The 14414-nt window shown below is 48.4% G+C and overlaps 1 protein-coding gene across 1 annotated transcript in view; it reads right to left on the bottom strand.

The window, feature by feature from the left end:
• LOC146073336 (uncharacterized) overlaps positions 1 to 14414 on the bottom strand; it is a 56660-nt gene that overhangs the window by 2327 nt on the left and 39919 nt on the right. Inside the window, exons 7-8 of the mRNA XM_083180512.1 lie at positions 10661 to 10864; positions 8894 to 8989 (exon numbers count right to left, since the gene is read on the bottom strand). Coding sequence (XP_083036638.1) covers positions 8894 to 8989; positions 10661 to 10864 — 300 coding nt within the window. The remainder of the gene's footprint in view (positions 1 to 8893; positions 8990 to 10660; positions 10865 to 14414) is intronic.

Raw genomic sequence — 14414 nt, 5'->3', positions numbered from 1 at the left:
GTCAGTATGTGTCATCACGTGATCCGTGTAATCAGCATAAGCTATGACAGTGTTAAACCTACCCCAGGCCAATACTAGTCCGGGGGCGGGCTTAACACTACACTGAATTATGCTGATTCTCCAGCTCCGTGCGGCAGCCGATGCATACAGGGATCAATTCAGCTCATATATTACATACATGAGAACATGCATGTAAATATGTGCTGTCCTCTGCACTGCTTGGTCAGCGCTGCAGCCCAGCCTCTGCTTGTAAGTGATTGTCCCTGTAATAAAAACCTCTGAGTACATCTTGCATCGTGCACGTCTCCTGAACTCGGAGGCTGTTACAGTTGGTCGCTTGTCTGTGAGCTATACACAACCACAGTAATCTTCCCCCAGATGAAAGCCTTGACATTAGGTGCAAAGTGTGGTCAACTGTACAGAATCCCCCGATGTGGTTACAGTATGTGACACATGCAGCCCTGTGTCCTCCTGGACTGTATACGCACCTTAATGACTAATAACCTTTAGTACTAGGGTGTGACCGCTGTTTCTCTGACTGTAATTGGAACTGTTGCGTGTCTTCAGTTCTAATGATCAACTAATAGTTACGTTACAGCGTATAAAACACAAACGTTGGCGGTGTATAGATTATTGACGTATGTAGTTTATCTCATATCCTCAAAGCCGTTTCAACCATACCTGCCAACTGCAAGGAATTTTTTGCGTGACTGTACATTTTTGTGGGACGGTCCCAAGTCCCGCGATGTGGGGGGGGGGGGGGCAGATGGCGGTTGCATGTGCACAGCCTCTATTCCTAGAGACAAAGGGGCCGGGGGCATGGCCAGCAGCTCACAGAGCCGCTGGCCATGCCCCCACAGTGGCAAAAACAGAGGCACGCCCATTTGACATTAGGCAAGCCCACAAATTTTTTTGCCCGAATCATGTTCTTCACAAGTAGGGAGGTATGGTTTTTGACCCTGAAATCTAATAGAAATAATTTAATTAAATGCAAACTAGTGTTTGTTTCTGCAGTCCCTTAGTAACTCGGTAGTCACTGGGATCTCAGACATAGAAAGGTCTGTACAGTGAGGGGGGAGGATTATCAAAGCGAGGAGAGAAATAAAGGGGTCGATTCTGGATCACTCGCAGTGGGACGGGGATAGCCCATGGGAACACCCAGCCGTGTACCCATGGGCGTTCCCATGGGTACACGGTCAGGCGGGCGGCTGAGGTCATATGATGTCAGCCGCCCGCCATGTTTTCGATGGTCGGCAACCATCAAACGATTTCTCCTGCAAGCAGCTCATGCTAGGCGATGTGTTCTCGATACTCATCTCCTCACGTGTTTCCAAGGGGTTCCGGCTGCATGGGGGGCAGGTATTTAACAGGGTGTGGTCTCAAGGTGCTCGATAAGCTGCAATGTTTGCACCTGAATCAGGCCCAAAGTACTAACCAATCAGCTCGTAACTGTCATTTTAGGAGCTGCACCAGCAACTCAGCTCATAACTGTCATTTTAGGAGCCACACCAAACAATCCGCTCCTAACTGGAATTTTTAAGCACTTCCTGCAACATGGCAGCTAGAAGTTAATTGGTTAGTAATTAACTTCTCCACTTTATCTCTCTCCAAGTTGTGATAATTCTCCCCCTTATTACTTTCAGCTGTATAAAGTCATGGAGATAGCAGGATTCTATAGCTGGTGTTTGTTGTATCATGTGCAGTACAGACTAGAGGGGAGCGGTCAGGATTCCGGAACATGTGGTTCCTAGTCTAGCTTATATCCCCGAACTAGGCCAAACGCCCTCTTCCCGGTGTAGGATTATCTCGAGACTTGGATCCCATATAATGTACTGCGCCCACTGCTCGGCACCACTACATGGGATGCTCCACTGGTGTGCTCTGCGTTTAATATGTTTTATACACTGGATCCCCCTGTGACTACTAGCCATAAACTCACTGTGCCTACTGTACTGGTTAACGGTACTGTGATGGCTGACCGTACCCCCACTCTGTACATGTTACTGTGACTGCCGGCTGCACCCCACTGTGTACACAATACTGTCACTGCTGTGTTAACCCCACCATTTGTTATCATGACTGCCCTTAATTCGCATCACGAGGATTCAAAGGATTCGTCAATCTCTTGAAATCAGATCACTATAGGTTGGCGACTATACTTGATCCTGCAGACAGTTTTTAAGGATGCTAGAGGAGGCCGTCACCTCCTCTAGCATCATTCAAAAACTGTCTGCAGTATGGGGGCAGCCATTTTCTAAGTGTCACTTTTCATTATAGGAGCCGGCACCGGGAGAGACAGGACCGTGACCGCAGATGCGGCAGGCCAGGTACCAGCAGACAGCAGTGGGTATCTATTGCCCCGCAGACCCCCCGGTGCTCACACTTTCTCTGCACCTCCCCTCCACCGCGGGGGCTGCATAGCTATAGTTACGCCACTGGGGTTACCTACCTGACCCCCTTCCTCTCTGTCTGACCCTCACTCTCACCCCTCTCAGCCTCACCCCATCTACATATATGCCTGACCCCTTTCTCATTTAGCTCCTTCTGTCTCTCTCTCTCTCTGCATGACCCCCCACTCTATATGCCTGACCCCTTTCTCATCCAGCTCTCTCTCTGCATGACCCCCCTCTCTATATGTCTGACCCCTTTCTCATCCAGCTCTCTGCATGACCCCCTCTCTATATGCCTGACCCCTTTCTCATCCAGCTCTCTCTCTCTCTCTCTCTCTGCATGACCCCCTCTCTATATGCCTGACCCCTTTCTCATCCAGCTCTCTCTCTCTGCATGACCCCCCTCTCTAAATGCCTGACCCCTTTCTCATCCAGCTCTCTCTCTGCATGACCCCCCTCTCTATATGCCTGACCCCTTTCTCATCCAGCTCTCTCTCTGCATGACCCCCCTCTCTATATGCCTGACCCCTTTCTCATCCAGCTCTCTCTCTCTCTCTCTCTCTCTCTCTCTGCATGACCCCCCTCTCTATATGCCTGACCCCTTTCTCATCCAGCTCTCTCTCTCTCTCTCTCTCTCTCTCTCTGCATGACCCCCCTCTCTATATGCCTGACCCCTTTCTCATCCAGCTCTCTCTCTGCATGACCCCCCTCTCTATATGCCTGACTCCTTTCTCATCCAGCTCTCTCTGTCTCTCTTTCTCTCTGCATGACCTCTATATGCCTGACCCCTCTCTCTCTCTGCCTCATCACCCTCTCTATATACTAATGTGAATGTTCAAATATTCTCTGTAAAGTGCTGTGGAATATGTGTGCGCTATATAAGAATCTGGTAATAAATAAATATATGCCTGGACCGCTCTCTCTCTGTCTCACCCTCCTCTCTATTTGCCTGGCCCCTCTCTAACCCCCGTTATCTCTGCCTCACCCCCTCTCTCTCACCTCTTTCTTTCTGCATAACACCGCTATCTCCACTTACTCCCCTCTCTCACGCTTGTTAAAACTGACCCTCTCTCTATCCCTGAAATCCCCTCTTTCCCTCTCAGTTTCTCACTTTCCCTGAGTCCCCTCTCTCTCCTTTACATTATTTCTCTCTTTCTCTATCATTCCCTATGTTTCTCATTCTCCTCCTGTCTTTCTCTCCCTTGCTCCGCCTATCTCATTCACCCTCTATCTATCTACCAATGATCATCTTGCCTCTGGGCGACATGGGCGAACTTACACCACTGGCTGTCACAGTACAACTACTGACTGTAACCAATAACCAGTCAGTGTGGGATGTTTGCTGCTGTCTTATCTCGGGAGCAGCACCGGTATTAGCATTGCAGAGAAGATTCTCCTCCACCCAGGGACCGCATACAGTCTGCAATGACCTAGCACACGGCTGTCACAGTACAACTAATGACTGTAACCAATAACCAGTCAGTGTGGGATGTTTGCTGCTGTCTTATCTCAGTTACAGCACAGGTATTAGCATTGCAGAGAATATTCTCCTCCACCTAGGGACCGCATACAGGGCGAGATGTACTAAAGGGAAAATGCGGTAAAACCCCCGTTTTACCACATTTTCCTATGTACTATTACCCGAGCGCACCGTCACCGCAGTGTAGGGTATCGCCACCTTTGGGTGGCGATACCCTATAGAAGCCTATGGGCTTCTTTTCGCCGCCCGACGCCTCCGCCGAAAAACCCGCCGACCCCCCTCTCCCCTTCCCTCTCTTACCTGGTCCAGGTCCTCCTGGACCTGGAAGGTAACACCTTCCTCCCCCTAGTGACGCAGCCGGACGTCCTTCCGGCTGCAGGGGGGAGGAAGAGGCGCCGGGGACAGCTTGCATAGCTGTCCCCGGCGTGAGGGATGCAGAAGGGGGCAGAGAGGTGACGGAGACCCCCCGCACACCACATTCCAGGTATCGCGGGGGGCCTCCGTCACCGCATCGCGATGCCAGCCGCATATGTTAGTACATATGCGGCGGCATCGCGGCTGGGGGGCCGCGATGGGCGGCGATGTATTTTAATACATCCCGCCCACAGTCCGCAATGACCTAGCACACGGCTGTCACAGTACAACTACTGACTGTAACCAATCACCAGTCAGTGTGGGATGTTTGCTGCTGTCTTATCTCAGGAGCAGCACCGGTATTAGCATTGCAGAGAAGATTCTCCTCCACCCAGGGACCACATACAGTCTGCAATGACCTAGCACCCCGCTGTCACAGCACAACTACTGACTGTAACCAATAACCAGTCAGTGTGGGATGTTTGCTGCTGTCTTATCTCAGGAGCAGCACCGGTATTAGCATTGCAGAGAAGATTCTCCTCCACCCAGGGACCACATACAGTCTGCAATGACCTAGCACACGGCTGTCACAGTACAACTACTGACAGTAACCAATAACCAGTCAGTGTGGAATGTTTGCTGCTGTCTTATCTCGGGAGCAGCACCGGTATTAGCATTGCAGAGAAGATTCTCCTCCACCCAGGGACCGCATACAGTCTGCAATGACCTAGCACATGGCTGTCACAGTACAACTACTGACAGTAACCAATAACCAGTCAGTGTGGGATGTTTGCTGCTGTCTTATCTCGGGAGCAGCACCGGTATTAGCATTGCAGAGAAGATTCTCCTCCACCCAGGGACCGCATACAGTCTGCAATGACCTAGCACATGGCTGTCACAGTACAACTACTGACTGTAACCAATAACCAGTCAGTGTGGGATGTTTGCTGCTGTCTTATCTCAGGAGCAGCACCGGTATTAGCATTGCAGAGAAGATTCTCCTCCACCCAGGGACCACATACAGTCTGCAATGACCTAGCACACGGCTGTCGCAGTACAACTACTGACTGTAACCAATAACCAGTCAGTGTGGGATGTTTGCTGCTGTCTTATCTCAGGAACAGCACCGGTATTAGCATTGCAGAGAAGATTCTCCTCCACCCAGGGACCGCATACAGTCTGCAATGACCTAGCACATGGCTGTCACAGTACAACTACTGACTGTAACCAATAACCAGTCAGTGTGGGATGTTTGCTGCTGTCTTATCTCGGGAGCAGCACCGGTATTAGCATTGCAGAGAAGATTCTCCTCCACCCAGGGACTGCATACAGTCTGCAATGACCTAGCACACGGCTGTCACAGTACAACTACTGACTGTAACCAATAACCAGTCAGTGTGGGATGTTTGCTGCTGTCTTATCTCGGGAGCAGCATCGGTATTAGCATTGCAGAGAAGATTCTCCTCCAACCAGGGAGTCCTGCATGTCATTTATGTGATCTCCATGGGATCCGGATGATAGAACAACAGTCAGTAGTTCAACACCAAATATAGGTTGAGTGTCCCTTATCCAAAATGCTCGGGTCCAGGAGCATTTTGGATATTGGATCATTTCAGATTTGGATTTTTTAATATACGTACATGGTCCCCAGGCGTACCCCCTGTGTCCATCGCGCCCATCCTGAGAAACATTGCACGTGTGCATGGATGACATCCTGACATCAACAACTCACCCGCATAATACATGTTTGGGACCGGGAATGCCTCTGAAGATGGACGCGGAGGGGACCAGGTGAGTATGAAAAATGAGGAAGCTATCATCTGCGAAGCGCGTGCCGGCTAGCGGTGCGCAGGCAGATGTCTGCAACTTTTGTTATTTTTCATATTAATGCATTTTGATTTGTGTGTAGTCTCGGAGCTGCGTTAGTCTCTAGTCTCCCAACCTGTGCAACACTCTGGAGGCGGCTCCAAGTGTTCTGACACAGCTAGTCACACCGGTGGTACCTTTACCTAGGTCCTGCACTGGAACGTTTTCCAGATCAGAAGACCATACACACCGGGCGATCTGCAAATTGATGCAGAGTAATTACCGCAGTGAGACAATATAGAGAGAGTTTTTCAGGAGCGAGTGAGACACCATGACAGTCCCCACAATTGTGCCGACTGCTGCATGTGTGTAAACTCCAGGAGGCGGCTCCACCTGAACGAACGCAGCTGAGACACCCTGGGGTGCCCAGTCATCCATATTGATCCTTGAGCGTTTTCACGCCGGATCTTAAATCTACACAGGGTGATCTCCTATTTTGTATCAGTGCACCCGATAGAGGGTTAATCAAGGATACCAATCCCACATATTTGCACTGATTAATTCGGCTCTAGAGCAAGAGGTCATTTAAACCTCCGCTCAGACACGCCGATTGATCTGTCAGATCTAAGGTCTAGACAGACCAGACGCACACTATCTAGTAAAAGCACTACATAACAACCCTGCAACATCTGCCTGCCACCTTGGTTTTAAAAATTGTGTGAACCCCACCCTTGTTTATGTTACATGTTGTCATTTTTTATCTCGCAGTTCTTAATGATTAAAATAATAAAAGTTAAATTTTATCTCTTATTTTGGTGCACCAAAAACAGGACATCCTCTCTTTCTTTTTGCGTATGAAAAATGGTACAGGAGGGGGTTTAAGAAAAAAAAACCTGCTAGGGGACGCGGTACATTCACTGGGGGCCGTGTGCTCAGGTGTCGGCAATGACACAAAAACATTTTTATATTTTGACCTTTTCCATGCTGAACATTTGCTTGTACAGGGGCTGGCTGGCAACTTTTAGCCTGGGGGTCAAGTCCAGAGCACCGGCCCATAAGTAACAGGCTAACAGCGCATCGTTAAATTTAGGTTTTTAGTTCCAAAAATATGTATTAATAAAAAATAAAAAAATAGGACACCACAGGCTGCTCCCCTGTATAATATCAGGACACCACAGGCTACTCCCCCTGTCTTCTAATAATAACAACAGGACACCACAGGCTGCTCCCCCTGTATAATAATAATAATAATGCCATGACACCACAGGCTGCTTCCACTGTATAATAATTTATTATACAGGGGGAGCAGCCTGTGGTGTCATGGCATTATTATTATACATATACAGGGGGAGCAGTCTGTGGTGTCATGGCATTATTATTATACAGGGAGAGCAGTCTGTGGTGTCGTGACATTCATTTTATTATACAGGTAGAGCGGCCTGTGGTGTAATGGCATTTTTACAAATGCACAGGCTGCTCCCCCTGCATAATAACAGGAGGACACAACATGCTGCTCCCCCTGTATAATAATAATGCCATGACACCACAGGCCGCTCTCCCTGTATCACAAAATGAATGCCATGACACCACAGGCTGCTCCCCCTGTATAATAATAATGCCATGACACTACAGGCCGCTCTTCCTGTATAATAAAATTAATGCCATGACAACCACAGGCTGCTCCCCCTGTATAATAATAATGTTATGACACCACAGGCTGCTCCCCCTGTATAATACTTTAGTATACAGGGGGATCAGCCTGTGGTTGTCATGGCATTATTATTATACAGGGGGGGCAGCCTGTGGTGTCATGGCATTATTATTATACAGGGGGAGCAGCCTGTGGTGTCATGACATTAATTTAAAATGCCACGACACCACAGGCTGCTCCCCCTGTATAATAATAGGAGGACACAACAGTCTGCTCACTGAACACATTAAAAGGAGGACACCTCAGGAAACAGCAGAATTTTTTTTTGTGAGTTCCTCACCTGCTGCTGCTGCGGCGGCTCCCAGCCTCTGTTTCCTGCGGCCACAGTCCCCGATTCCCTGTCCACTCCAGCCGCGGGCATATTTTAAAAGCCTACAGGAACATGGCCGCCGAAGTGAAGCAAAAGGTGAGGCGGCAGCGGCAGCGGCTGCGGCCCACAGCACTCCTGTTAGACCGGCCTGGGGGGCACATGGCACTCTGACCCCCGGCCCAGCCCGCCCCTGGCCTTGTACATATCAAACTTTTGGAGTAAACCTTAAGGTGCCCATACACATTACCATTATTGTATACAATATCGCATCTCATCGCATCTCGGTTTTGCGATGTCATCTCATGTGCAGCACAAACTTTTTGTACTAGATCTTATCTCATCTCATCGCAAAACCGAGATGCAATATTGTATTAATTGTAATGTGTGTGGGCACCTTAAATCACTGTTGACATAATTAATGTTGACCCCCATGATCCGCACCTGGGCTCCACACATTACTACTAGAGAGGAGGACTGATTCCATTCTACCAGGAGACCCAGAAATAATGTATATGCACAGGACTGTAAGTAATGCTGCCGACCCAGTGCTGCATCTGTGCCCAGTTCTAAATACACTATTCCTCCAATTACCAGAACAATACAGCAATGTCTGGCATGTAATGGCAGCCTGGTGGCACAGTGGTTGGTGTACATTGGTCCGGCCATGGCTTCTTTTATGATCACTGTCCTATCTGTGTGGAGTTTGTGTGTTCCCTCTACTTGCGTAGGCTTCCTCCTGTGCTCCAGTATCTCCCACACTCATACATAACTAATAATAATAATAATAATAATAATAATAATACAATTATAGATTCCTGGGGATGTTAGGGATTTATACGCACCTGTGCTGTTGATAGATATTTCACACCGAGATCCTATGAAGTTCTCTGGGCACCGACAGGTTATACCATTATAAGTGCCGCCATTCAGACAGTAATCTATACACAGATACATTAATCATGATCAGCAACTAATAAATATCAGTCATTGCTTCATTTGCATAAGTAATTACAGGGCCGATATAACTTCGGCCAAACTTCATACGGCCCCTTGCCCTGTGTTCGGGGTCTGCAGATGCGCAAACCCCAGACAGCATCCTCATAAGAACGCTGGCCATTCCCCTTAGAACACATGCGTGACGATGCCTGCTCAGGGCGGGTGGCAAACGTCACATGACATCAGCACCCGCCCCCAATTCGGCAGATAGCAGGCATCTGAAAAGTAAGTATAGATTTACTTTTCAGAGCGAAGGCTGCAGAAATCATTAGAAGGTCAGCGACCATCGAATGATCTCTCCTCCGTACCGCCCCATGCGCCAGGGCCGGCGCCACCACTAGGCAGCTTTAGGCATTTGCCTAGGGTGCCGGCCACTGGCATTTGGAAGCAGCTCTCCACCCTCGATTGGGGCCAGGTGAGCGGTGCCAAACACACACACCCTGCCCCCAACCGAGGTCCTCATCACCCCCTCCCCCCCGGACTCAGCAGCGGCGGCCGCAACAAGCTCCTAACGCTGCCCCCACTCCCTGACTCGGCGGCGGGCGCCACATCACCTCTCCCACCCCCCCACCCCCAGTGAGCGGCGGGGAACTCCACGCTGCCTGGGGTGCTGCGGGGCATAGCACTGGCCCTGGGTTGGGCAATAAATATTCGTCAAATTGATCATTTGCAAATGCCGCCAAAATTACAAACAGCAATAACTCCAACTATTGTTCTGTTCGCCAGACTCTCACAAGGTTTGGATTCCGCAATGCGTATGCCCATCATCTTCTCACTACCCCTGTCTCCTTACCCTTCACTAATACCTATACAACATTTGTGGACTTAACCTGAGAGCTCTTTGTTATTCAGTCACACAGTCCTTTATTAGATGCTGACATATCTGGGACTCAATCCCATCACCTATTGCACTGCAGTCAGACATGCTATTCATCAGCTATCTGCCCTTGCTCAAAATGTTAGAAAGTTCTAACTACTGTATTTGATGCTCACCTTGTACTTCATGAAAAATAAATCAGCATTGCAGCTGAGTAGATCTATGTAGTGGGTGGCTGCAAGGGATTGGAAGTGGCTGTACACTACATAGATCTGCTCGATTATTTTTTACAAAGTACAAGTAGCTTCATAAAGATAATACACAGTAGTTAGAAATCTCTGGTTTATATTTAGGATAAAATATATTTAGGGCGTACATGCTGGAATATAACAGGTTATGGATTTGAATTCTGGGTATATTGAAATTAGTTTTTTTACTGAATAACAAAGACATCTGAAGTTAAGTACATGCATGTTAGAAAGAGTATCAGGAGCCTTTCAGATAACGCACTTAAGCGTGTCCCAGCCGTTTCCATTCAACCAGGATTCTGCGTCATGTTACCAATATGGATTCTGGATATGGGTGTGATATTGAAGAGTCACAAGTATGTTGCAGTAGTAGTTTCAGGGCCAGATTTATAGATAAATGCTAATTCATGGCCTCTGAGTCCTAGTATGCAGCAGCTGTGTGATAATGTGCAAATGCAACAGGAGGTCGCCTTGTGTAACTATACACCGCTTATCTGCTGCTTGGTCCAAAGATGCAGCATTAGATCATTTCTGTGGACATTGGTTACCTGTGCTATATATCGTGGTTCCAATGGTAGGCTCAGGAGTCGTGTCAGACAGAGTGGGTCCAATGGTAGGCCCAGGAGTCGTGTCAGATGGACTGGTGTATGTAGGTTCTATGTGTGTAGTATCTGATTTTGCTGGGATAGTTCTAGTGCCGGATGCCGTGGCTGAGGAAGTTGGTTTGCTTGTAGATTTTGTAGTAGTTGGGGCTGTTGAAGAAAATTAGGTTTGAATTAATTTGACACTAGACAATATGGCTGCTCTTTGTAAATTCAGACAAATATGGACTTACACCTTTGTATGTTATTACCCAGGCTTTTTTTCTATTACTATTAATTTAAGTATTTTCAGAACTTATAGTGATCAATATGGGTATTTGTGTGCAAAAAAAGTAAAATAGGCAATATCCCACATACCAGCCACAGTGGTAGAACATTTCCAGGCTGTGCTAATTGTGATCCTGCTACTGCTGTTACATGTACTAGAAGAGTGCCCCCTAGTGTAACAGCCAGTATCTAACATGGTAATGTATCTTCTGTAACAGCTTACTGTCACTCTCTGAGGTTTTTGTGGATCCGGCTTTACATCTTAATCAAAACAGATCCAGTTAACGATGTCGGAAACTTGCTGGCGTTTAAATGGACTATAAAACGCCAACTAGTCACAAGCAGTTAACGGAGACCCAGAGCAAGGGAACCCCAGGCCAATACTAGTCCGGGGGCGGGCTTAACACTACACTGAATTATGCTGATTCTCGAGCTCCGTGTGGCGGCCAATGCACACAGGGATCAATCCAGCACATAAATTACATACATGAGAACATGCATGTAAATATGTGCTGTGTGATCCTCTCGGCACTACTTGGTCAGCGCTGCAGCCCCGCCTCTGCTTGTAAAGTGATTGTCCCTGTAATAAAAACCTCTGTGTACATCTGGCATCGTGCACGTCTCCTGATCTCGGAGGCTGTTACAGTTGGTCACTTGTCTGTGAGCTATACACAACCACAGTAATCTTTCAGATGAAAGCCTTGATATTAGGTGCAAAGTTTGGTCAACTGTACAGAATTCCCCCGATGTGTTTACAGTATGTGACACATGCAGCCCTGTGTCCTCCTGGACTCAGGGCTGGCAACAGAAATCTTAGGACCCCATACACAGATATCTCTGGGGGCCCCCCTCCCTGTCAACCACTGTAGTGGTGTGGAGCAGGGAGTGAGTTGTGTTGCGGAGCAGGGTAGGAGGATGGGAGTAGTGGTACGGAGCAGGGCAGGAGGATGGAAATTGTGGTGCTGAGCAGATATGGTGGGTGGGAGTAGTGGTGCGGAGCAGGGGTGGAGGGTTGGCGTATTGGTGCATGGAGGGAGGGTGGGAACAGTGGTGCAAGATGTGCCCAGCGCAGAGTACCTCTTCACCCCACCCATCAGTGCTCTTGGGTCACTTCACTGGTGACCAGACATCTAAGTGGCTTGGGTCTGAGCAGTTGGGTTCTGGGCTGAGTGTCTGAGTCGCAGGGTGTCTCGGGGCTAAGCAGCAGCAGAACCAATGTCTAAGAGGTGGGGGGGCCAGGTGGCTGAGCAACAGGGAGCCCAGGCGACAGGGTGGCTGTGGCTGAGCAAGGGGCATTAAGGTAATTAAGGTACAGGACAGCTGTCCCTTTTGGACCTCCCCCATCGCTGGGCCCGAAGTCAGCAACTAGTAACTGGTGTTACATACGCACATACATATACAAACAATCGTACACACATAGATTACTTACCTATGCACACAAACATGCATACATGTATACACACATAGAATACATGTACACATGTATAGAACACAGACATACACATATACATATAGTGCACTTACACTGACATCTTGAGGACAGCAGCAGACATTTATGCCAGGTCTGGCCAGCAGCCTCTTTTTCATCTTTAAACCCCCACCCATGGCATAATCCTGCAATTCGCGAGTCTTGATGGGGACGGGGCCAATATGATACAAAGACATGACTGATGACATGTCATATTTGCACCAACTCCTTCGCCACCAACCCGTGAATCGCAACAAGTAGCCGCGAGGGGGCGGGGCTACACTGGCAGACTGACACTGTCAGGTGTCAGTAATTAAAAGAAAACAAAGCGTGGCACTGAGTTCTCGGGCAGCGGAGCTGGGGGGGGCGGGGGCTCAGCGGCCGGACGGCTGGCTTCGGGATGGCTGTCCACCTTGACCCCGCCTGTCTCCGGGCTTCCTGGACTGTATACGCACCTTAATGACTAATAGTAGGGTGTAACCACTGTCTCTGTGACTGTAATAATGTAACTGTTGTGTGTCTTCAGTTCTAGTGATCTACTAATAATTAATTTACAAAGTATAAAACACAAACGTCACGGTGATTAGATTATTAACTTCTCCACTTTATCTCTCTCCAAGTTGTGATAATTCTCCCCCTTATTCCTTTCAGCTGTATAAAGTCATGGAGATAGCAGGATTCTATAGCTGGTGTTTGTTTTATCATGTACAGTACAGACTAGAGGGGAGCGGTCAGGATTCCGGAACATGTGGTTCCTAGTCTAGCTGAGCCCAACTTATATCCACGAACTAGGCCAAACGCCCTCTTCCCGGTGTAGGATTATCTCGAGACTTGGATCCGATATAATGTACTGCGCCCACTGCTCGGCACCACTACATGGGATGCTCCACTGGTGTGCTCTGCGTTTAATATGTTTTATACACTGGATCCCCCTGTGACTACTAGCCATAAACCCACTGTGCCTACTGTACTGGATAACGGTACTGTGACTGCTAACCGTGCCCCCACTCTGTACATGTTACTGTGACTGCCGGCCGCACCCCTCTGTGTATACAATACTGTGACTGCTGTGTAAACCCCACCGTTTGTTATTGGGACTGCCCTTAATTTGCATCACGAGACTCCAAGGGTCGTCAATCTCTTGAAATCAGATCACTATAGGTTGGCGACTATAATCCTAAATTTAAGTTATACATATTTATTTTCTTTGACACAGAAATCTGAAGAGCTGTTGTTGAACAAGCTGTCACTGGTGGTGGTGATGCAGATCTTTCTGCAAAAGCTTATGACATCTGGCTAGGTCTAAAAGAACTGCCTACAATTATGGACTTGTCTACAGTGACTCCATCTGATATGGTCACCATTTAGAGAATGGTGGATGATTATTTTAGTGACAGTATCCAAATACTGTCAGGAAAAAAAGACAATTTGGAGGCCCGTGCACAAAATGGCTTTGCTTTACTTAAGTTGCCCACCCTCCATTGTGTACTCTGAAAGGCCCAGATGTATCAAGATTCAAAATGTGATAAAATGGAGAGTGATAAACAACCAGCCAATCAGCTACTACCTGCGATTTTTCAAATACAGCCTGTAACATGGCAGATAGGAGCTGATTGGCTGAATGTTTATCACTCTCCATATTATCACTTTTTGAAGCTTGATACATCTGGCCCAAAGAGTTTTCAGCACATCCGGGAACCTTCACAGAAATCGCCGAAAGAGGATACTGTACTTCCTGAAAATGTGGAAAAGATGATGGTCATCAAAATCAGAGGCGTAACTATAGCACCGCAGCCCCCGCGGCCGCGGGGGGGGGGGGGGGGGGGCTGTGCATGTGTGGGCACCGGGGGGCTGTGGTGCAATAGTTAGCCCCCTCCCGTTTGCCCATCTGCCGCCCGCCAATCCGCCGCCCGCAGCCTTACCTGACTTCACTGGTCCCGTCCCGGCTCCCTAAAATGTGCGCCC

The sequence above is a fragment of the Crinia signifera genome, chromosome 4 (assembly GCF_055691185.1).
Source record: "Crinia signifera chromosome 4, ASM5569118v1, whole genome shotgun sequence".
In the NCBI taxonomy this organism is placed as follows: Eukaryota; Metazoa; Chordata; class Amphibia; order Anura; family Myobatrachidae; genus Crinia; species Crinia signifera.
This window is presented reverse-complemented; position numbering and strand designations above follow the sequence as displayed.